Source organism: Pygocentrus nattereri, chromosome 16, assembly GCF_015220715.1.
Source record: "Pygocentrus nattereri isolate fPygNat1 chromosome 16, fPygNat1.pri, whole genome shotgun sequence".
NCBI classification, from domain to species: domain Eukaryota; kingdom Metazoa; phylum Chordata; class Actinopteri; order Characiformes; family Serrasalmidae; genus Pygocentrus; species Pygocentrus nattereri.
In genome coordinates this window covers 27,799,672-27,825,596 of record NC_051226.1, presented here as the reverse complement: position 1 = coordinate 27,825,596, position 25,925 = coordinate 27,799,672, and the positions used below count along the sequence as shown (strand labels likewise).

Here is a 25,925-nt window from a genome sequence, read left to right as displayed (position 1 = left end):
AATTCAGCTACTTTATATGGGATTTGTTCAGATTTTTCAAATAAATGATAAAGATACAAAGTGATTCAGAGTAATTTGATGTGAAGTGCTCCATTCTAGAGAAACATATTGGATCAGAATTGTTCATGGTGCAGATAGGAACACATGTGAAGCTTCAATGTTTAGCTCTGATGACTGAGACACTGTTTTATGGTTAGCAGAGCAGATTTTTTTTATTTAGGTGTTAATTCATTCATGGCAGAGAGTCATATTTCTAACTTGATATTTCAGTTTTAACCCTATTTTACTTCATTTTACAGAAGTTTTGAGATGTTTTTCCCATACAACCTATTTTTTTTTTAACACAAGCAGAGTGGAGAGGTACAAGCAAGGTGTTTAAGGGCAACGTTTTACCTGGAAACACTGTTTGGTTTCGCAATATTATTAACATTACATATAAAAGCTCAGAAGACAGTGTAGATTCACTGGTCATTTTGGATTGTAAATAAACTGATATATTTGTGCTAGAGACATCATGCCTGGTTCTCATCACCACCACTGTAAAGAAGTTCAAGTCAGTAAGTCTCTTCCTGATGAACCATTTCACATCAAATCACATGGAATAACTTTGTTGTGTAGCTTTGATTGAATTATGCAAAAATAGTGGAATTTTTAAAAAGGCATACCTAATGTTTCACAGATGCAGCCTGTAATCTCCATAGAAAGCATTGTCAGTAGAATGGGATGCTCTGAAGCATCTGCATATGAACCTTGGATCCCAATGCCAGGCATTTGCCAGAGGGGTATAATGTCCCCCAGCATTGGACTGTGGAGCAGTGGAACTGTGTATGATAGAAATGTGTAGTGATGGAGCTTTAAGACTGGGGAGGCTTTTGTGATCTAGAACAAGTTCCCAGTTAATATCCTTGATTTCAGAACCTTCGAATGTGGGGATTCTTTTGAACTTTTGGATGTGTTTTGTATGAGTGAAGCCATAGCATCTACCCATTAGCTTACATTATGATAGTGCACAAGGAAATTACTCTCTGTGGTAATCATAGTTTTTGAATACTTTTGCATACTTTTGAATAGAACATGCTTGGCATAAGCTTTGGCACAAAAGTGAAGGGTAAATGATGTGTGTTGACAAGGAGCTTGAGGAGTTGCTTTGGAGCGAGGCCAGTTTACATAATATGTGATCCTGAAGTGCTCCAGTATAGAAATACTTTGACATCCTCCCCAGCAAGTGGCATCATTTGGTAGCAAGTGATCAGATGATACATCTTTAGCCCACTGTAACAATGTGATGATAATGTGCGTTCTAGCTGGTTAGAGAACAAAGAACTGACTTGTTTACAAACAAACATCTTCAGGGGTGTTCAGGACCCCAGTTACTTGTTGCAGTAACTTGGACAGTGTCAGTGGCATAATGAAGACCTTATGTGGCCTAATAGGGAGTGTACCAAACAAAAAAATTGCATTGAATGAATAAAAAATGAGTTATGTGCTTGTTTTCTTGCAATTTAGAGGTCTCAAACATGTTGACTGCCGCTCCAATCACTAGCATCTAACATGAAGCTAAATACTCACATAAGTAGCCCTATATAATTACCAATTTAAGATTTTAGAATTATAAATAGTGAATATTTCAGGCTGCAGGCAATGAAGGATCTACAACCCCAATTCCAGTGAAGTTGGGACGTTGTGTAAAACAAATCATAGTATTCTGTTTTTATTTATGTTTACACAACATCCCAACTTCATTAGAATTCATCAGAAAACTGAAAATGTAAACTAAGAAAAATAACCTTGCAGATTTCTTTGAAACACTGAAAGCAAGTCTCCTTGAGAGAATGAAAGCTGCATTAAAGGCAGAAAATTATTACTTATATGTTATTTGAAATTCTATTTCATTAGTTGTTTAGTTGTTTTCTGTTTCTCTTTTTTCCTCACTTTAAGAAATGAATTTTAACGTTTCCAAAGCGCTGTATGTTCTTGAGTAACTGGATCAATTGTGTCAGCATCTATAAGTTGCTACCCCACTAGAACATCTAGAACATCTTGCTTGCTCATCCCTTAACAGCCGCATTACTGTTTGTATTGAGGACAAAACATTGACATCCATTGGAGAGGATTTTCAAGCATATTGATTTGTTGACATTGTCACTATGTAACTACAGAGGTTTCAACATCTGGCCTGAACCCAAGGTGAGTAGTAATTTTCTTCCTTCATTGCCACTCCTGAGTATTTGACCCAGGCACCAACTACATACAACTCCACCGATGAGTCAAGGCAAAGGATTAAGATAATGACAGCTTCATTGCCTCTATTGTATTAACGCTTTCAGTAAAGCTGACCAAATAACTTGTGAAGGCCTGTGATACAGAAAGCAGCTGTACAACCTCTATTAAGGCAGGACAATAGAAAGCATTCACAGTCTTCTTGTTGTAGCCCTCAGCTTATTCAGTTGCAGCTGGAGACTTTCCAAGAAACACAGGCTGACGGTGGAGGCTGGAGAAGGAAAACAGTGCAGAGCTAATGGACACATTTAGTCCATTCGCCAGACTGATTTCATTTTGCTGTTGATGAGCCTCCTCCATGGAACAGAGGTGTGTGACAGGTAGACAGCTGCCATCGTCTGTTGTACAGTGTTGAAAACAGTATCAAATCTTGACCTAGCTGATGTTCACTCTCCCTCCCTGAACACAACTGGGACATTTCAGCCAAGTCCCGCATGACTTATCAAATAAGCAGCTTAATAAATGTGAAGCGAGCACCACCAATATCAAGAAGTTAACTGCTTGTTGTAAGCGTTCTCTTTTTAGGTCTCCTGTTCAGTCCTCTGATGAATTAGAAAAAGACATAACTGGAGAACTCAAGCACAATCACACATGTCATTTGAGGGTCTTTCATGCTTCAATCATATGCTAAATTGCACGATAATAAGAAAATGTGAGCCTCTAGTCACATCATGCCTTTCACTTCATATTAATGTCAACATTCTTGTTAACTCTGTTAACTAAGCTAAGCGTGGAAGTTGTAACAACACTGTAACCTGGGCCATATCTGGCCTTTATGTGGCCAACATATGACATGGAACAGCAGCCCAGAAGCAGCCTTTTAAATCCAATTGATGCATTCCTGCTGCTAGAAAATACAACATATACCAAAATAGTACCATTAAATATTTTTAAATAATAAAACAAATATATACAATATAATAATTATTAGAATAACATTTTTCTTACAATACAATACTTAACAATGTGACCACCCCTAATCACAATGGGATGACCATTTTGGGCTGGATTTCACAAAACAATTTTAACATTAAGACAATTCTTAAATGGTAAAGTGGGCATCACATCAAATGCTCTCTCTACCATTAACATGTTAGATTTGGGAAACTGGGCCCTGATTTGCTGCTCTGTATTGTATCTCATTCTAAAACCAAAAAAAAAGGTCTAGGTTAAAATAACTTGAGCAGGAATGGGCACGGCTAAACTGCTGTAGGCTACATCGGCTGAACGGTGGTTATTTTTGCAGCTTAGTTTGCCACAGCGGTTTAGTGCAAAAGTTTGAAAAACGACAAATGACATATTTTGTTGATTTTCTAAGTGTAAATAAGTTAACATACACAAAAAATTCTATTTGTTTGCTGTGTTTATGTATGCTTTATTGTTTGCCCAGTATATGAAATTCTGCAAATCAGTAGTAATTATGCATTGAAAGGTGCAGAAGTGTGTTCTTGTGAAAGAAACTTATTTTCACTTACAAATTCAAAAACATATCTTATTTGGGTGAGACACAAGGGTGCCCAAAATTTTGCAACTACATGGACTGGGTAGTCAATCGTACCCAACACTCTTATTTAAAAGAGTGAGGATTTGTATGAAATGGCCCTTTTAATACCAGCTTTAAACAGGGTCATAAAGTGGGAATTTCACCCAACTGTGCAGGACTCTCCAATACCAGAGTTAACCCATCTCAGTTCTAGATGCAAAAACTGGACTTGGGCAATTCCTGGTGAGCTGCTATGTGTGTGGACCACTGAGAGAGCGCAAAAAGAGACATGCATAGTCGCTTCTAATGTAGTTCTATATAAAATAATTGGAGACCACCAGGAGCAAACGTGTGCCAAGAGCACATATCTAGACTCGTTAATGGCCCAGTGCATTTTCAGTGTGGCCATTGGCCAAACACAAATGCCGTCACCAGACCAAAGTATAATGACCAGGATAGTTAATAACCAGGAAAGTTAAATCATGAGGGCCAGCTAGAGAGATGGAGAAAGTCTCTAAAAAGCAATCCGGTTCATACTACTTGTTCACTATAGGGCTACAGATGACTAGCTTATCACACAGTGGCTAACATGCCCTTTTCATGTCTCCAGGTTCTTTGTTTCATTGGTTTCTGTTAGCAGATCATTTAACTTCTGGTCAAACCAAAACAATTGGCGCACTCCAGCTTTAAGGTGTTTTGCTGTGTTCCTCAGTGCCACAACGCTGAACAAAATTAGCCATACATGGGTTTTCATAAAATTTCCACCAATCACTTGGTAACGTCAAAATGGATCCAGCCAATCAGCAGGAATAACTTTTAAACAATATCTTTGGAAAAACTTTTCTGGCTTTAAAGAGGAACTATCAAAAGAAAGATTGGCTTCTCATTTAAATGTCTAGTGGTCTCCATAAATGGCGTGCCGGCAGCAGAATGTAACTGCAGCACCATTAAAGATAGAACAGACCAGAAAGAGAATTTAAAAATAAACTTAATCAGAAGTTCAGAGACTAGCAGGTGGCAAAAGCAGCCTAGCCTAACTAAGCACTGCAGCTGCAGATTTAAACTCATTTGTTGGACACTGCTAGTAGCTTTGATTAGCCAACTCAGTACACAATAACACTGCAGCCACAGCTCTCTCTTCGTTGCTAGCTCTAGCTGTGTCAAACCTATACTTTGTTAGATACATCATTCTCCCTCATTGATTGGCACAATCGGGCTCTCGCTGTCACCTCCTCAGTCACAACATTTAAAACTACATGTATATATAAAACATTAATATATTAAATATCTATATAAATATTAAAACAAGCCAACAACTTCCAGTAAGGTTAGCTAAGTTAGCTTGCTAGGTTAGTTAAGTTAGCTGACTATGTTAAGCTAACTTGAAAGTCAAAAATGTCATTTTTGGAGAACAGCCTATATCCTTTATTCTTTTTGGCATCTCGAGTGTGTGTGTGTGTGTGTGTGTGTGTGTGAGTGAGTGTGAGTGAGTGTGTGTGTGTGTGTGTGTGTGTGTGTGTGCCTTTATAAATTAAGACTACATGAGGAATATGAGGAAGGTGCTCAAGACAAATTGTGAAGCACCTTGCTTCCATGTTTTAAATCGACCAGCAGTCTAACAGGATGTGTCGTTACCTGCTTCGTCACTTTTTCCTCTAAACACCAGGTCACTGTGGTTGTGGGGTTGGTCTGTACAAATGTCGAGGGCTGAATTTAGTTCCCAGTCCAGCCCTGATTTTAGCCAACAATTACTCATTATAGAGTGAAATTGAGCTCACAACCATAAAACAGTCTGAGCACTGAAACTGACCATTCCTTGACGTTCCAGCCCTTAAAAGTATTAGAGCACATCACAGACTAGAGCATGCTGGGATGATTTGAGGAATGACAAATCACCACAGCATGCTTCTTATTGAAAGAAATTGTCAACATGAAGCAACTGCCATGTGGAGTGTAGATCTCATTTGTTTTGCTCTTACTAAAACCTCCCATATGAGGATTGTGAGCAGGGTTTTGGGTTGTTTGGGGAGGATTTTGCAGATAGAAAAGCCCTCAAATTCATGTTGCCCCCCATTACTAAGAGTAACACTGAGCTTATGACTTGAGACATACAGCACCGCAAATCCTCTTTGTCATCTCAACACGAATCACACTCAAGGCCAGGCAGACAGGGAAGAGTTAGCGCCGGGTGCTAATCCGGTTGTTGAGAGCAGCCGGAGGATAAGGAGTCAAAGAGCATCCTCTGCTCCCGCTAGCACTAAATGGTGGGGTTAGAGTGAAAGGACTGGGTGATATTCAAAGGCCTTTTGATGTGCATTTGCGATTGAAGTGTGTGTGTGCATGGATTTTTTGATGCTACTAACATTGTGGAGGCTAACGTATCCGTTATGAGAATATTTTAGATTGCGTTCGGAGACACAAAGGATAGCCTGAGCAACTAATACAGAGAGTGAAGGTGCACCTAAAGCTTTCCTTCTTTTGAATACACTGTTGTATTTAGTTTATGGACGCATCAGTGCTGATATTATTTAGAAAAGTCAGAATTTTCTTAAGAAATAAAAAAAAATCCGCACTCTTAAAGGGAAATGCCTTTGGTTGTTCAAAATGAATACATATTTTAATGGTTAGGACATCCATCCATCCATCCATTCATTTTCTAAGCCGCTTCTCCTTCAGGGTCGCGGGGGGGCTGCTGGAGCCTATCCCAGCGGTCATCGGGCAGAAGGCAGGATACACCCTGGACAGGTCGCCAGTCCATCGCAGGGCAGACAGACAGACACAGACAGTCACTCACACCCAGGGGCAATTTAGCACGTCCAATTGGCCTGACTGCATGTCTTTGGACTGTGGGAGGAAACCGGAGAACCCGGAGGAAACCCACGCAGACACGGGGAGAACATGGAAACTCCACACAGAGAGGACACTGGTCACCTATGTTTAGGACATAAAGAAATGAATTCAGAGTGGTTTCTTGTGAAAGCTCTGTTCTAGAGAAAATCATAGAGTCAGAACCGTTTACAATGGTGGTGATAGGTACCAGATGTCTTAACGTGTTTAATGCCTGTAAAAGCTCCCTCACAGAAAATTGTCAGTCATGAAGTGTTCATGAATATGCTGCCTGATGCATTTTCATTTTTAAATCTATTCATGGTGGAGTATTGAGGCAAAATAGTCCTCAGAGAAAATATTTTACCTTTCTTTTACCATTATCAGTGTTACTTATAACACTCAGAAGTGTGTTTTAGACATTGCAACCCCTGGTTCCTGTCATCACTCCTGTAAAGAAATCAGAGTCAGTAAGCTTCTCTGCATTTAACCATTGCATGCCAAAAAACCCTGAACAACTTTGTTCACATGTCAATGATTGACTTGTGTAAATATTTAGGAAAAAAAAATCTGTGAAATTCCCCTTTAAAACGAATCCCTTTAAATTCCCCTTTAAAAGAAATGACAAAATGTAGTAATTTGTTTTAAATATGCCTAATGGGCGGCTACAGTGGTGCCTCGGTAGTCTCTGGAGTGGGATTTTCTGATCTTAAGACTTGGAAAACTCCCTTCTGATAATACATCTTGAAGGTTGGAGGAACTATATTGGAGTTTTGAACTTTTTTTCCACTAGTTGCCAATTGTGGAAGGAACTCAAATATGTTCTTGCAGCTGTATTACCATGGCACTTGTCTTTAAATCATCATTACTTTAGAAAGAATGGATTACAATATTTGTGAAATGCGTACTGGGTACTGTAGTGAGAGAACAGTGATGAATGAAAACAAACAAAAAAAATGAAATCATAAAGTCTGTCAAACAAATGAAGTTGTTGAATACATTAATCTTTAGTTTTAGTCCAGAATGGCACATTAAAAATAAGGGGTCATGCCTTGAATGTTTGGTTGTAGCAAAACAACTTTAATTGGCATTTGCATTATGTGAAGGTTCTAATAAGTTTAAAAAGGATTCTTCAAATATGCATGCCTGGCACCTTAAAGGACCATCCATTGAAAGGTTCTTTGGAACAGAAAGTAGTTCTTCTATGGCATTTCTCAAAAGGCATCTTTGTTTTGAAGAGCGTGGTGAAGAAAAGTGCAGCTGTAGAATTTTATGCTGGTATATTTTGCATGGTGTGCCAGCAGCTGGAAGGTTCAAATCCCAGACTTATTGGGTACTCCTGGTTGTGTTCTTTGGGCAAAGCACTTGGAGGCTCTGCTCCCAGACTGACTGAAGCTAGACATGATAAATTGCCCTTGTGTGATCAACAACAGCATAATATAGCAAAATAATGTCATAACATGATGGTACTCTTTTGGAACTAACTGGCAGAGAAGTCCTGAACTTTCACTGGTCAACTCTGTATTCCTGAGCGTTACTGTTTGAAGACTATGGTCTTAATGATGAACAATGCTACATAGCCAAAGCACATGCCATTCTTCACTCATCTGAAGGTCAGAGATGATTTATACGCTTCTGACAAGACTTTCTTCTAATTGGCATGCTCACAAAGATGATCCAATTAAATAGATAGACACACTATTTGCATTCTGAAACTTTTAATGACTTTAACTCTCTAATCAGACACGAGCCGTCAGGAGGAGAAAATAGCCATTTGCGAAGGCAATGGAGTGTCTCTGATGACACAGTATTCATTTCACTTTGTCCCAGGATGATGACAATAACAATGTTGAAGCTTCAGTGCCAGATTGAAAATTATGGCCTGTTTGGAGTTTGCAATTGTCAGCAGAGATTATGGTTGCAGAGTAAAAGAGCAGACCACACCAGTGTCTTTCCTTGAAGCCCCTAATGGGAAGTCATTTCAATGGCAATCACATTTTTGGTGCATAATATTTCATTAGAGTAACAAATGGATGGAGACACATTAGCAAGCTGAAAATGCAGGGTAAAAGAAAAATTAATCACTTCCCTCTTCCCCAGTCTCAGCATTTATTGAATAATGGGAAAATTTCGAGCTGCTTTGACATCCAGACTTTCAGGGGATGTTGGCATTTTCTGCTCCTTTAAACAGCTGATGCAACTTTGATTCTTTGAGGTCTGTTCTGGCTGGAATATTTTATTCTATTTCAGGCTTTCATCAGTCAGCCAATGAGCTTCTGCGACTAATGTATTCATTTATTTCCTTCGCCAGCCTACTGACTCATGTGGTCATCCATAATCGGATTCGCCAATATGCCTTGGCATCTAACAGAATCTGAGAGGTTCAAAGGGCCGAATAACTCACTTCATGGAACATTTTCAGAGGAAAATTAGGAACTTTTGTGGCTGAGAAGATAATGCTTCAAAGAGATGCCAGGCCATCTAAACAAGGATGTGCTTCGCCAGAGCAATAACAAGGGCTTTTTTATGGATGTGTGATAGGGATTAGGCTCCTTCTCACTTCACATTGCCGCAGGTAGGTAACAGTAAAGGCAACTGAATAGGAAGTACAGGGCTGCTAGTTCTGTATTATTATGTATTATGTCACATAGTCAGTGGTTTTGCCATAGGGGACACACAATTATCAATTTGAGGGACAGTCCCCTGCAGCGATGTTTGGATTACAGGACAAAGGCAAAAGTATGGTGAATAGCATCATCTTTGACTTGCAGTGCATGTGTCAGTGTGTATTTTTCCCAAGGAAATTGGAATGTATTGGGAAGTGTGCAGGTATAGAAGTACTTCATAGTTTGTCATTGTTGTCGGAACAAAACCCCTTATCTCCAAAATGGTAACTTTACAGCAGATGGAAAAAACATACTTTCCTTTAATGTAAGTCAATGGAACCAGACTTTTTTCCAAGTAATTTTGGGCTGTTTCTTTTGATTTATTTATCATGACATTTACAATGTAAAGGGCAACAGGCATTTTCAAATTATGTCAAAAATATGAAAATGACAAAAATGGAGATACAAGGTTTTGTTCCAACAGCAGCGATCATAAATAATCCAGCCACCCAGATGTTTTTTCAAAAAAGGTTATCTCCAGTTGTACTGCCCTCTAGGCAATATTTGTAAATATTTTTTATACTTCCTGTTTAGACAGGAAGCATGAAGTAGGAAGCCTATGTTCATGTGTAGAGCTGTTAGTAGAACTGGAGACAATCAGTAGCCATCCTGTTGATGTACCAGTGGAGACATTGCTTGTAAGTTGAAATTATGTTGTTTGATATGTTATCTACAGATATACAGTCATATTTAGTGATCAGGAGAGGAAAAACAATGTTAGATTTGAGCCTTAATGCCTGGTTAAAACATATGCTAGATGTGTACCAGTGGTTTTCTTTAATGCTAATGTGTCTGAAACTTATTTTGGAACTTGTTTTAAGAATATTTTATTTGATGTCCTTTTAGTTTCACTCTTGTGACACATCTTCACTCTCAGTGAGTCTGCAATAAATAAAGGAGCCAAAGGCTATTCCCTGACTCCAGTGTCATGTGTATGGAGTTTGGCTGGCTGTCTAACTGAAGTCTCAACACGTCAGCGAGGACAGTACACAAGTGTTTTAACGGGTGCTTTAAGAGAATTTATACAAAGAGATGATGAATGTGACTAGCCCCTGAAATCATACAGTGCTGTGAAAAAGCATGACCCCCCCCTCCATGATTTCCTCTGTTCTTGCAAAGTTATCACACTGAATGGTTGTAGGTCTGTATACAAAATGTAATATTAGACTAGGGGATTAAAAAGCAAAACATATGTTTAAATGATTGTGTCGCCCAAAAGTTACACTTCAATCTGGTCTGTCCATTTGATATTTGAGGCTTAGGAATTGTCCAGATGATAGACAAACATGGATTTTTTTTTTTTTTTGGTTAGCAGTGTTACTACTGTCCTATGAAGCCTGCTTTTGTCCATTCCCTTTCTTACTGAGGAGCCATGAACAGTGACCTTAGCTGAGAGACTGACAGTTCTTTGGATGTTTTGTTCGACACTTTGCTTCCTGAATGATTTGTCTCTGTGCCCTTGGGGAAATTGTGGCAGGCTGTCCACTCCTGGGAAGATTCACCAATGTTTTTAGGATTCTCAATTTTAAGTCTTGAGTGGTCTCCAGCCCTGGTCCTGGAGAGCTAACTTCTTGCAAAGTTTAGTTACAACCTGTATCCGATAAGTTTCCCTGCCCCTTGATCAAGCTAATCAGTTACTTGGGAGAAGGTGAATTAGCTGAAGCAGGTGTGGCAAATTGTGGTTGGAACTAGGCCCTACAAGAAGTTAGCTCTCCAGGACCAGGGTTGGAGACCACTCTTACTGTGTGAGCATGCTAGAAACATAGACGTGATTTTGTAACCGTTTCCAGACTGATCTATTTCACATTTTCTTTTGGTCATGCCTGTAAAAACTTTGTGGCAACAACATCGCTCTGATTGTGAGCGAGGTTTGCATTCAACAGGGCTACATTCAAGCCTGGCAGTGTTCTATCAGCTGAACGTTCTCGAATAAATTTGTTTAATTTGTTGCTTGAGTAACTAAGAGGGCAATTACATTGTCCTGTGGGTGGTTCTTGTGTTGAACATCCCTAATATCAATTTAATTCTTAATGTTTATAAAGATCCACTTTTACATTTTGTCTGAAGATCTGAAACCTTTCATTGTGAGAAATATGCAAAAGTAAAGAAAACAATTTGTTCTAGAGGGGAGAACACAGTTTTTCACAGCACTGTATATCTCTGGGTCTTATTTCACTTTTATTTAGAATAACACTAGTTGTTTCCTTCCATATTGCCATTGCATCCCAGAAGAAAGGCATTTTAAAAAGCTTCCACTCCTTCAGTGTAAACAAACGTGCTGACTGATATCTTTATATGTCCTCAGAGCGGTTGTTTAGTGTGTATTTTTGCGGAAAGGACATTTAGTTCCCTTGGCAGCTGTTATGAATAGCTTAGGAGAGATTCTGCTTCGCTAAGTTTCTTATTTGCCAAAATGCTAAGAGTGTCCTAAGTGCTCAAGGCCAAAGAACTGGAAGCTGAACAAGCATCCTGGTACACTCTTAGCCAAAAATATAAATAAAATGAAATTAAAGGTGCGATATAATACCAAAAGGGGTTTTTTTGTGTGACAGTAGCAAAAACATTTGTTGGTCATGCATAGACCTCCATGTTTCTACACGTTCCTTTTAGGCTCTCTGTAGATCTACAATTACAGACCGTAGTCCACCTGTTTCTCTGCATACTTTGTTAGCCCCTTTTTACCCTGCTCTTTAATGGTCACGACCCCCCAGGACCACCACAGAGCAGGAATTATTTACATGGGAGTTCAACACACACTAACATACCGCCACCACGTCAGTGTCACTGCAGTGCTGAGAATGATAAACCACCTAATAACACCTGCTCTGTTGAATCTGAAGTGAAACTTTATGAAAGGTTATGAATGATTAAGGTCTTAGGTGGGGCTAGCTTAAGGATGACAGCTTTTCTTACATTTTGATTGATGTATAATCTCCCGTGCTTGTTATTCTTATAAATTCCACATGTTAAGGTCAGGCTGTTTCTTGCATTTTGCATCATGTGTAAATCTGTCTGGTACTAGACCATTTCAGCTCCTCTAGTTTCCCCTATTTGTCCGGTTAAAGTGTATTTGCAGAGAATAGACAGCGTCCACTTTTGATAAAAAACCATGAAATGGACTGATTGCTTGTCTGCTGGCAGCTAAAGGACAGCATGTGTGGTTATTCAAACAGATGTATTTCACTAGTGCCAGCAAGCATGAGGTGAATTTATTGAAACAACAGGTTATGTATATTTAAAATGCTGAAACATTAGCATGAGAGGAATGAAGGAATCAGAAACTGCATTATACTGCAGTATGAGGGCATAATGTATATTATATCTATAATGTCCCTTACATTATTTAAGATTTAACCATTATCCGCATGCAGTACTGTGCCTTTTGCAGATTACTGGAAGATGAATATTAAAACTCATATATAAACTTCAAAGCTTAAAGCATGGGCAGTGCTTTAGCCTACTTCATAATGCCTTATTCAGATCACTGACAACTCCACCCACCTTCACTCAGTCAAATCTCTTTCAAATCCCCTCCTCTGTCTAATGCTAAAGCCTTTGATGCCCCAGTCCAAGTCACCAGCTTGGAGAGCACTGATGTATGAAAAATACATGCTCTTCTCAAAACAGGATGGCATTGAAAAAAGCACTGGCTACTGGCATAAGAATGTGACCATTATATAAGGGAACTGAATACTGAATGAGTCGTTTGGATAAAAAATGACGTTTTGATGGTTTTCTACAAGGAAAAAAGTTCACACCTCCTCAGCAGAGAAGAAACTTGAATATGGCTTTTTTTATTACATGTAGTGCACAATTTCTATTTATCTGCTGAATTTAACACATTGGAAAAACCCAAGACATAAAATATGAAATGTGCCTTAAATTTTGCACATGAATTTTCTGTTTATTTTCCCCCCCAATATGTTAACTTCAACAAGTAACCAGTAATCGTACATTATAATGTGCAAGTGTGTTTTCTGCAGAGGGCTTTGACTGAGGGCACACAAACTTTTGCATTCGACACATTGAAATAAAGGTGATTTCACAGATTTTTCTGCAAGGTTCAATCATTAAGATGTAAACAAACAGCCATTCAAAGTGCTTCTTTGTAGAGAAACATACTGAGTCAGAGTTGTTCACAGTGGTGGTGATGTGAACCAGACGCATGAAGACTGTAATGTCTCTAACAGCTACATCATAGAAAGTTAGTACATGTAATTGTTACAAATATGTTACCTGATGTCTGAAATATTGTTTTTATTTTTGGATGTGCCACTATTTTACCATTATTGACACGTGTAGGCTTAGTTTGGTTTGGATAGTAAATAAAATAGTTATATCTGTGATGACATTGTGACCGCTGGTTCCTATCACCAACACTGAAGTCTGTCTGATAGTTTCTCTTTAATACACCATTTCACATCAAACTACTCCGACTTTGTTTACATCATAACCATTGAATGTAGCTGATTATTTTTTTAACATTAGTGGAATCCCCTTTTTAAGGTTTTAACTCAGGAAAAAAGCAATAGCAAGGACTGACTGCAGTCCAAAATAAAACAGACTATCTAAGAATTAATTTCTTAAGACAGTCATAGTTTTTCTCTTTTAATATAAAATGTACTCGGATTTATTTATTTAATTTTTAGAGGGAAAGCTCGGGTCTCCACATTATATAGAGCAGGCGTGACCTGACACACACTGGACCGTTCTCATAAAGACACTCCCAACAGGGAAACTCTAATGGGATTCTCTGGCTATGTCTGAATCATAATAAACGCTGCCTACTCATACAGTACTGTGAGGCAGGGAGGCATGCAGTCATGTCTGAATCTAGTGTGTGTGTAAAATGCTGCCTGTGGCGGTTCCCCCGTTCAGGCCATTTTCTGAAGGCAGCGTGGATCCTTCGGTTGCCTTTGTGTTTGTGCTGATGTGCTTAGAAAAAATATCAGAAAGCACCAGCACTGACACAGTGGACATCGCTGCCTTCTAGGCCACTGACTGACAGCATAGACAGCTAAACATCGAGACAGCTGCTTCTGCTCCACATACAAAAATTCACAGCCTCTGTGAACATGGAAGCCTGCTTAATCTCATTTGTTCTTCTGCCTTTGTATTCCAATTGAGATCCATAGTTATAAAAAAATGCCTGTTGTTTCATTGCAGTGGTTGGCAGGCTGGACAAGCTTCAGAGAAAGTTGGCAAAAATCCTACTTCACCTAAAGAGAAACTGTAGCACACTTTCTCTAGGTTTACTATGTAAGCTTGAGTTTCTAGTTTAGAATGCTTTGCTACTGAGCTGGACTATGTTGTTTTAGCAAATCACAAGTAGCTAAGCTGGAAAAAACAACAAATTTGTCACCGTGCTAATGCTAGGTTTTTAATGAAAACGATATTTGGAAAAAAATGCAACTTTTTTGCTCTTCTGAGTGATAAAAAAATGAAAAAGGCCCAAATCTTCAATAATTTATGCATGAACAAGTGAATAATACACTCCAAATTTATGTATTTAGATAAAGCTAAAATGTTCACTAAAATTCAATTTTTCATTCAATTTATTTGATATTTAATATATATAACACTAGACAGCAGGTAAATCAGCAAAGACACAATGAAGCCCCAATGGTGCATGTCCACTTTGTCTCCCATTCATTTCAATGCAGCGAAAATGTTCAGCAGATTTCAACTTAATGCAAAAGGATGTAGCCGCTGCATTGCATCTAGCTAATGGGGCAAAAGTAGACTGGTAAGTCAGATGCATGTCATACACAAAAATGAATTGGAGAAAGAAAAAAGAAACATGACTTTAATATTATAAAGACAGTAACGGAAGGACTGCTGTGTGTCTCAAGTGGATTTAAATGAATACTTTATTGTTGCTTCATTGCCATATAGAAATATCACAGAAACATCCACATGCAGCCAGGCCTGGATCATCAAATTATCTGCCCCTGGGCACAAATGTTTGCTGGACAATATTTGTCACGAGTAATAACATTTACCATAGGATCACCCTGATCAACTGATGGAGATCTGAGAAAGGATGAGGCACAATTTTTGCCTCCTGAGCAGCAGAGTTATCTGGCTTTTGGAGCTTTAATTATTCAGATTCATAATTGCATAGTGTAAAAGTCGAGAGCTGGCTAAAATGTTAAAACATTATCACTTGGCTGTATAAAAACACACTTGCTAAACAAATCAAGCATCAGGGCTGTTGTGAGATTGCATTTGGTTTGAGGAGCACAGACACTACTGTCAGTCTCAACTCTGTCGAAGTATCATGTCTCACTTTGACACAATCACCAGACACATCTTTCAAATATATGGAACTTCAAATTGAAAGTACATTCAAGGGAATTAACGTTAACACACTGCTAAAAACTGAAAGCTTGACTCCTGTTAAGCTCATTTTCACTGTGGTCCTTGTTACACAAAACAACAAGGATATATAAGCTGTGTTTGATTCCACAGGGTCCCTAAAGCAGTCTCGTTATATCCTCTACATTTAAGATAGATATGTCTTACATTTAAGGCCACTGGTGTATAAGACTGTACCTTCATTTAGATTTTCATGCAGCATCATAATCAAACCTGAAGCAACACACATCTTCAACAGACGTGACAATGAAACATTCCTGCAACTCGCTGTGAAGTGGTTAACCATTGTTAACTACACCCTGTGCAGTTTAATGTTCTCTGCCAAAGTAGCATTTTCACTCTGTATGGTTTGGAATCATTCTCAAAATGCCTGAATATACTGTGTAGTTCAACTTGGCAGGGAACTTTGAAGGCAAATGAAATGCACCTAGTGCTACTGATGCAAAGCATTGCTCTTATGAAACATCAACAGCTATTTGAGTGCGGATGACCGTCAGCCTGCTAAATGTGAGTGAGTGAGTGAGGTAGGTAGGTAGTTAGTTAGAAGACGTGTCCAAGCGGGTCTTCATATCTAGCAAAACATAATACACACAGCATGAGGATGAATAGGATGCCACAAAGCTCGTCCAACCTAGCAACAGTTGCTGCAAAAGAATGCATTTGTAGATGGACCATGCATAGGCCACTTAATTCAGTAAATTTGTTACTTTAGGGCGCACTATTTTAAACGTAACAACACTAGTAATTCCACTGCGAAACCCCCTAAACTACCAGCCTCTTTGACTAACAGGGATGTGCTATGACGATGCTGCAGTGTCAGTGAGAGCGAGTGCTTGTGTGTGTAACAGCACTGTCTAGTATGGTCTGTCAAACAACTCTCTGGTCCCTATACCACCACTCGAACTCCTCCTCAACCCACCTCAGTTTCTCAAAATAACTCACCGCCTACATTTCAATGCTCCACCTGCTCGCTTCTTCTGTTCTGAGATTCTGATGTGTGTGTTTCTAAGCAGCTGCAGAGCTGGTTTTGTGTGCGCACATGAGTACATGACTTCTACCTTCCACTACAGAAATAGGTCACAATCAGTGAATCTTTATGTACAGAAGGCAGATGGAGGCATAATAAGACCTCGTCTCGCTGTTGGCTCTTAACGGTCGACCTTGAGCTCCTACTGCTTGCAGCATGAAATTCCCAGTGCTTGCTAATAAATTAATCCAGCTTCATCACAGCACTGCTAAAGAATATAATCAGGACACTGCTAACAGCAACTGTTCGTGTACCACAAGCTGATGTTGTTTCAGGTAAGGTAAACAAGTTGTGAAATAGAGACTAAATATTTCTGAAACAAGGGCCTGCCCAGACTGATCACAGGGTGACCCAATCCAATGAGGTAATGACATTTATTATGCTGAATTCTTTAAAATTTTGTTTTCTGTGAGTGTGCTGTCATTGTATTGTGGCCAATCAAATCATTATGCTGTCTGAAAAGCATCGCTTTCTTCTCCTCAGCCCTCCAATCACTGCTTAGCAACCGTTGCTATCTGCCACTGCCTCAAGCACCCTTCAGTTCATTATCAGCATGTCAGAATTTGAATTTCCAGTAGTGCATAAAAAAAGGAAACTAGAGATGTTTAAAAGCGGCATACCATCCCATAAAGCAGTGGTTCCCAAACTGGTATGCGAACTTCCAGGGCTGCACCGAATGACGTTGGGCGTCTTCATCTTCTATTCATTTTATTAAATCAGCTGGCTGCACAAATTACACAAATACTTCCCTGATACAGGATCAAGCACATAGCAATTTCGAGCTCTATTAGTTTGGCATTTTGCTCTTTTTTAATAAAAGGTAGTAATAGAGATGAAAGCGTTTCACTCCAGTCCCTTCAGAGCATCTCACGTTCAAAAGAACACGATAGTTCATGTAGTGTGATGTGTGCATGAATGGAGTGCATATCCTTTACTAACTAATGTTAAGGTCTGTATGATCTTTGATTGTGTACTGGAGGTAGTTTCACTTCCACACATGTGGTTTAGATCGTGCTTTTAGTTTGTAGCTGCTGTGAGCTGGCATTGCTTTTCCACTCAATTTATTTCTGCAACCATTTTTCTATAAACAGAAAATAGGCTCAGAAATGTGAAAAGAGCTCTTTACAAAGTAAATCAATCTGAGCATTTGTTTCCTCAACGATGGGTAGAAGGGAAATATTATCAAATGATATATGATGAATTGTACTTAACGTTTGCCCGAGGCATCAACTAAAAACTTTTTCATAAAAAAGGGGAAAAAAAGACCATTTTGATATTGGCTTGCATTTAAAACAAGTTTACAAAATACAAGCAAAACACATGAATTTGTTCATTTCTTTTTCAAGAAAACTACTGAGTGAATAACTGCACTGTTTAGAAAATGTTTTAAAGGGCACATATACTAATGGTGTAATTCTCAAGTGTCGTCCCCTTTTCTGAGTGTAGGGGGTAAATAGAGATTGCAAGATGGTCATATAAAAATGAGTTGTTACTATCAATCCAAAGAAATGTTCTAAGTGGATCTCCGGAGCAAAAACAAAAAAATAAAAATGCTGGATATGGGCCTTTTACACATTTAGAAAATTGCACAAGCCTATAACCTATTTCTGCCATGAACTCACAACATGAAGCCATATGCAGTAAACTCTAATGCACACTAAACCCAGACACTTTTCACTGGTTTTCACAAGATAATCTATATAAACACCAGGATTTTATCCTTCACAATATAGCAGCTTACAACTGCCATCTGATACAATGAAGTAGCATCCCTGTTGTAAGATACAGCCCTCTGCTGTTCACATTTAGGTACCACAAATCAGGACACCCTCAAGCACACAGTTTTCCACCAATCACACTGAATCTGAGGCAAAAAAATGTATTGGCAAACATCAAACCTCCTGTTCAGGAGGTGAGCTAAAACAGTGAGGCAGGCCAAGCAAACAGCAGTCAGAAAGTTGAAAGAAGCCATTCAGTTTTCATTTATTCAACAAGCTGTGATGTATAATGCCATTACAAGAATGAACCTAATATAATAGATCAATAGCCATGACTGCTCACACACCTACTCATCCAAGCTTGAAAAAATATGATCCACTGCTTTATAAAGATCAAGTGTTGAGCCTTTTGCCGGGTCCTCAAGTTGACTACTGCTTTATCCTTTGGACAGTGCTCTTCAACCTTTCACAAAAGGGAGAAAAGCAAAATAAACATAGAAATACATTTGTGAATGTTAACACTGTCATTGAAGTGGAGGTTTGGCACAATTAAATGGTTAAGCATTCTACACTGTAAAAAAGCAGGAAAATACAGTAAAAAGTCCAGCTGTAGACAAAACCTGGTAATCATGTAATTTCTTAGAAACACTACCTTTCACTATTTCTCACATTTTATTACAGTAATAACAGAACCAGATATTGCATTTATTTGCATGCATTTAACCTTTAAAAAAAACAGGTGTTGACCATGAAATGTTAAAGTACTTTAACAGCAGGTTTGCAATATCAACCTTTTTACAGTGTAGAGAAACTTGCAGATACAGAATTGCTCACAGTGGTGATAATGGGAACCAGACACCTGTTCAATCCTCTAAAAGCTTCATCACAGAAAGTTATTCCATGAAATACTTATGACTACACTGCCTGAAACATTGTTATATAGGTCTGGAGTACATGCAGGGTGTTGCTAGACATAATTGTAAAAAACAAAAAAAAAAAAAAAAAGTTTTTTTACAACTTTATTTTACTTATTTGTTTAATATCAATATTCCATATAAGAACCTATAAGATGTGTTTGCCGGTGGTTTTAGATAGTAAAATGGCTAAGAGTGTAGAAATCGCAATCACCACCACTGTGAAAAAACCCAAGTTAGTAAGTTTCTCGAATGGAGTAATTTACATCAAACCACTCTGAATGACTTTGTTTACGTGATCAACTGTAAACAAAAATAAATCGGCAGAATTTCCCTTTAATTGGCACCATTCATGAAAAATGAATGCATTGGAATGTAATATTACACCCTTAAAAATAAAGGTTCCAAAAACGCTTCTTTGGAGAAATACCAAAAGAAGAACAACTTTTGGTTCCATAAAGTACATTTCTATACTTCCATTCCATGAAAGAACCGTTTTTGTATGAGTGCTTTTGAAAAACCCTAAACATAATGTGAAGGTTCTACACTAACTCTGGTTGTTCCTGGGAACCTTTAGGCAGATTTCTCTAAATAGGCCAAGTGGCCTTTTTGCATCTATAAAGGAGCAAAAGGAGCATCTTTGCTCTCTTGTGCTTTAGTTTCATTGCATATGCATTTTTAGGAGCTGCTCAAAGCACCAAATACTGGGAGGAGATTATTATAATGAAGCACCTGCTCCAAATTACTAAGACTGATAGTAAATGCGATACTGTTTAACGTCTGTGAAAAGCTTGTCTTATTCTTGGCGCTGACATGGCTGCAATTGTTTGTGCTCAGATAAAGAGTTTTTTTCCCCAGACAATTTATGTATTTCCAATGGACAAAAACCCTTAACGCCGGCCATGCATGCCATTTTATTCTTAATGTGATGAAGGAAATAAAAATCAAAATCCAAATACTTTTAGAAAAAGATATGTTTAAAAAAAAGCTTTGGTATGTCAAAGAGCACGTTCTGCCTAAATCAGGGTGTTGAACCCAACCACTAAAAAGGTCATATTTAAAAATCTCACCAACTCTGTGGGCCAGCTATCTTAGTATTTTTTTACTTAGCATTTTGCCATCACCTGAACAGGCCATTATGTATTCAAAACATGCTAAAACTGCAACAGCAAAACTGGCATTGAATGCTTATTCAAAAATAATTCTAAATAAAAATAAATTGTTTTTTTTTGTTTTTTTAACAAGGCATTTTTTTCTTTTTGTCTAACTGCTGTCTCAGAGATTGTTGTTGGGGGAAGGGGGTCAGAACGCGCTCTATGTTGCAATGCATGCTGGGCACTGTAGTGCATCTCAGGGTGAAACAGAATACTAAGAAAAGAACGTGAAAACTTTGCAGGCTGAATGGGACTGCGTCATGGGCCTAAATAATGAGTTTTCTTTTCCAAATGATGGTTCTTTCTTTACTAAAGCTACGCTTTCCTTTGTTATACAGCCGTTCTTCAATATGCTGCATGTACTTAAGAGGTTGTGCTCAAAATTATAGGATTTCCAAGTGACCTGGATTAGCTCAGATTTTACAATAGCAGTTCCAAGTGCACTTAACACAGAACTCAACTAATCCACTCAGTATAAAAATAACGTTTGAAAACAGAAAATCTAAATAATCACTTTTGTAAATTTTCTGATGCCAAAAATTGTTTTAATTTCTCATAATAATAATTTTCTATATTGAAATAATCACATGCTTCCTCCACAAGTAGTACCTCTTTTTGTCTACTGTACAAGTCAAAATATTGAGAAACAATGAGCGTTGAGAAAATAAAGTAGGAGTTTAATTTTGAAACAGAAGAATAATTTTTTTTTTTCCTGTTGCCTGGTGGATTTGGGATTTCATACAAAAAGCATGTGAGCCAAACATGCAGTTATACTTCACTGGTCACATGTTAATTACAAAGCCCCACCTGTGTTCATTTGCAAGGGAGTTTGTACGAGATAAACCACTAAACTGGCCAAACCCATCAGTGCAAAGAAGTCTGTAGGTAATTAGCAGCTCTCAGTAAATCTGCTCCATTATGTTTAAGAGTGTAGCAGTTATGAGGAAATTATGCAATGAAAAAAAAAAAGGAACAGAGTTCTACTTACTGCTCCTGAGTAAGTAAGCAGCGACTTAATATTGTACTGCAGCATTCGGACGATCGCACGTGGCTCCTGACCCATGCCTTGGTCAGTGGTCTTTATCAGAACAAGAGTTTTCAGAATTTCTTGGGCGAATAATTCCTTACAGTTGCAAAACTGTTGAACAAAAGCAAAAGTTATTTATATATTATTTATTCAGCATTGAGCTTGTATTCACTGAATTTGTCAGTTTCACTGGCATATTTATCAGTTGTTACTGTTGCTATAAGGAGTCTACTGGTGATGACACATAGAAAATGAAGATCCAATAAAATGTAACACCTACTGAATTAAATAAGTAGCACAAAAGGACTAGTAAAAGTAATACTTAGTGTATCAGTTGCTTTCCACCGTGTAAATATCAAGCTCTGAGAAACCTGTTGCTTTGTAGATCTTAGAAACTTACATCGCTGTTATCCATCAGCACATTTGGCACGTAAATGGTGCTCATGTCCTTTGAAGAAGAAAAAAAGAGAAAACATAAAAACCCAAGACAAATGGCAGTTTTTACAGCAAATCATTTCTTGTAAATACATCTTCACAAGTGAAACATTTGTCCGCAAAGCATGAAGGTGCACAACTCACAAAAGTGAAGAGTTCAGAGTAGCCAGAAAGGTCTTTGAGACGGCCAAGGATTTCACGGATTGTGTCATCCCCTCGAGTCGTGCCCTGCAACACTACGCAGAGGAACAAAATGCATTTACACAATTTGAGCATCATAAGAGAGTGGGCTGAGCTTGATCAACATATCAGGCTATTTATACATGTAGCCTGTGGTGGGGAATTTCACTAGAAATTAACATGACTAGCAGTTCCTATACATAACCTGTGGATCTGCAGTAAGCTGGGGGTGTGTAAAGAAAGAAACTATGACCAACCCATGTATGTCACCAGAGCTGTGGTTTAGGCCCGTGTGATCACATTAATGCCCATTTATTTTTGATTTATTATGTATTAGTACTGATTTTGTGAAGTGTAGCATATTGCCTTGGCAGAATCTGAGATTCGTCAGGATTTTCTTCTACCACCGCCGGCCACATCCATTTCCAAACACTCCGTCCACCACAAAGGTGGCTTAAACTACAAACTGGTCATTTTGTTTGTTGAGTTTTACTAGTTTCCGTTTACTATATAAAGTTTTGCAAGTGTAGCTTTAACAACTACTAGGCTCTTCATGTGTCATTACATGGCTCAAAGATGGTTTTCACGACTTAAAGCTCACTCCATCCTCCACTGCGGTGGATTTCTTGCTTTAAAACACCATACATGTACCTCACTGCCATAAAGACATTGGAAGAAACACGTTTTAGGCCATTACCGGCTCAAAACTAGCATAAAGCAATGTTTCAGGCATCACACAGTGTAGTAACCATTTCATTGAATAACTTTTAGATGTATAATTTCAGGTTTACTTATGGAGAGATTTAAGCGTTGAAACATCAGATACAGCTTCCTTTTGTGAAAACACAAAGACATTTTATATTCAAATTGCTGCATTATGTACAGGCATGGCCAAAAGTTTTGAGAATGATACAAATATTAATTTTTACAAAGTCTACTGCTTCAGTTTTTATAATGGCAATTTGCATATACTCCAGAATGTTATAAAGAGTGATCAGCTTAACAGCAATTAATTGCAAAGTCAATATTTGCCTAGAAAATGAACTTTATCCCCCAAAACACATTTCAACTTCATTGCAGCCCTGCCTTAAAAGGACCAGCTAACATCGTTTCAGTGATTGCTCCATTAACACAGGTGTGGGTGTTGATGAGGACAGGGCTGGAGATCAATCTGTCATGATTAAGTAAGAACGACACCACTGGACACTTTAAAAGGAGGCTGGTGCTTGGCATCATTGTTTCTCTTCTGTTAACCATGGTTATCTCTAAAGAAACACGTGCAGTCATTATTGCACTGCACAGAAATGGCCTAACAGGGAAGAGTATCGCAGCTAGAAAGATTGCACCTCAGTCAACAATCTATCGCATCATCAAGAACTTCAAGGAGAGAGGTTGCGTTGTTGCCAAAAAGGCTCCAGGGCGCCCAAGAAAGACCAGCAAGCGCCAGGACCGTCTCTTAAAAGTGTTTCAGCTACGGGATCGGGCTACCAGCAGTGCAGAGCTTGCTCAGGAATGGCAGCAGGCAGGTGTGAGTACATCTGCACGCACTGTGAGGCGGAGACTCTTGGAGCAAGGCCTGGTCTCAAGGAGGGCAGCAAAGAAGCCACTTCTCTCCAGAAAAAACATCAGGGACAGACTGATATTCTGCAAAAGGTACAGGGAGTGGACTGCTGAGGACTGGGGTAAAGTCATTTTCTCTGATGAATCCCCTTTCCGATTGTTTGGGACATCTGGAAAACAGCTTGTTCGGAGAAGACGAGGTGAGCGCTACCACCAGTCTTGTCTCATGCCAACTGTAAAGCATCCTGAAACCATTCATGTGTGGGGTTGCTTCTCAGCCAAGGGAATCGGCTCTCGCGCAGTCTTGCCTAAAAACACAGCCATGAATAAAGAATGGTACCAGAATGTCCTCCGAGAGCAACTTCTCCCAACCGTCCAAGAGCAGTTTGGTGATCAACAATGCCTTTTCCAGCATGATGGAGCACCTTGCCATAAAGCAAAGGTGATAACTAAATGGCTCAGGGAACAAAACAGAGAGATTTTGGGTCCATGGCCTGGAAACTCCCCAGATCTTAGTCCCATTGAGAACTTGTGGTCAATCATCAAGAGACGGGTGGACAAACAAAAACCTACAAATTCTGACAAAATGCAAGCATTGATTGTGCACGAATGGACTGCTATCAGTCAGGATTTGGTCCAGAAGTTGATTGAGAGCATGCCAGGGAGAATTGCAGAGGTCCTGAATAAGAAGGGTCAACACTGCAAATATTGACTTGCTGCATTAACTCATTCTGTCAATAAAAGCTTTTGTTACTCATAATATGATTGCAATTATATTTCTGTATGTGATAAAAACATCTGACAAACACACATAAAAACCAGAGGGCAGCAGATCATGTGAAAATATAATTTGTCATTCTCAAAACTTTTGGCCATGACTGTACACACACAAACCAGGAGGCTCCTGTTCTCACAACCGTGGTATATACTTATCATATATGCCACAAAAATATATCGCTTTGGTTAAGAATGTGTCATTTAAATTGTAAGTTAATCCACACTTCCTTTTGATATCACAAAGTATGCCATGTATTATATACATAGGTTTGTATGCGAAGTTACATTTAGCTGCCAGTTCCTTTTCATACAGTGGATGGGATGCTTTGCTCTCACTTTCAAGCTGTCTGAATCTTTTTTTTCACTCTAACTGAAGTTATTTCTTGACTTATTTATCTACTTTTTCTTCATTTCAACAAGCAACAATTCTTTGCAGCATTTTTTTTAGTGGAATGCTTTTAGGCCACTCTGTTGATTCACTGCTAGTGCTGCCACAGGTCTCAAAGCTGAGTGTTAGAAGAACACCATGAAAAGCAGAGCTCGGTTTTGCTGGTTCATCTGGTTTAACACCGAGGGATTCATGTAAATATGACGCGTCTCCTGAAGTTCTGAAAGCTCAAACGCCAATCTGGAGATACTGTACAATCACGCAGCGTAGCCTATTACACCGTTAGATGATTACACAGCTAACAACCGTTCACTGAAATTAACGCACGGACTGCATCCATACAGAGACTACTTACAGAGAAGAAACAGGACAAGCAAAGATTCGCAGAACTTTGGTATTTTGGAAGCACGTCGGTTGCATAGCTAATACTATAGCATTTTTAAACTGTTCAGCGCTGAAAACTCAGGTCGAACTTTTGTACACTGGCCTTTTCACGAAGTCTTCAGGTGTCTGGCAGCGCTGCGGCATTGTGGGATTTGTAGTCGTTGATCGTTGCGGAAGAACGTCACGTCAGGCGCGGGAAAGTGGCGAGTCCGAGAGTGCGGCGGACTTCAACACTAGCTGTACAGAGTAACCTGCGTTGTGAAAGTATGGAGCGTTTATTTGCTTTATTTCACATCCGTCACTAGGAGAGCTGGACTAAAACGGTGTCGAGCGTCCGTTGTTCTAGTTTTAGTACACAGCGCGCCATGTCGCTGCTGTGCTTACTGTTGCCTCCTGTTTGCTTACGTGGTAAAGTTAGCTGACTAGCCAGCTAGCTATAAACAGTGATGGATTGCGAGGGCACATTAACAGTCGGTTAGGTGACTAGCTAGTTAACTAAGTTAAGGTAATGTTGACAGCTCCACTAACTGGCTAGCTAGCTTGGGAGATTACAGCTCGTTTAAAACTGAAACTGTCTTTTTTATCACTCCCACGGCTGTGGGGTATTTCACTATTTCACAAAGCAGGATTTCTCAGTAAGTTCAGGATTGTCTTGGACTGTTGTTATCAGGCAAGAAGAAATGGCTGAATTGTTGCTTTGTGAAATGTCCTGTCTGAATAATAATAAT

At 38.9% G+C, this 25,925-nt stretch overlaps 1 protein-coding gene and 1 long non-coding RNA gene across 5 annotated transcripts in view; one reads left to right on the top strand and one right to left on the bottom strand.

Moving 5' to 3' along the window:
- The first annotated feature begins 9,810 nt into the window (after positions 1-9,810).
- The window catches only part of rad50 (RAD50 homolog, double strand break repair protein), a 63,952-nt gene continuing 47,837 nt past the window's right edge, over positions 9,811-25,925 (top strand). For 2 of the 4 annotated variants that reach the window (XM_037546127.1, XM_017701105.2), the window contains exon 1: positions 9,811-9,893. In XM_037546127.1, coding sequence (XP_037402024.1) covers positions 9,871-9,893 — 23 coding nt within the window. In that variant the 5' untranslated portion in view covers positions 9,811-9,870. Of the gene's footprint in view, positions 9,894-25,378; positions 25,462-25,814; positions 25,833-25,925 lie in introns of those variants that run through there. The other 2 variants (XM_017701106.2, XM_037546128.1) reach the window with 2 other exon arrangements.
- Positions 18,614-25,324, bottom strand: LOC108429401. The gene is made up of 5 exons (XR_001858003.2): positions 25,169-25,324; positions 22,053-22,144; positions 21,874-21,921; positions 21,435-21,584; positions 18,614-18,841 (listed from the first exon to the last, which is right to left on the bottom strand). It is a non-coding gene; the product is annotated as an uncharacterized LOC108429401 (long non-coding RNA).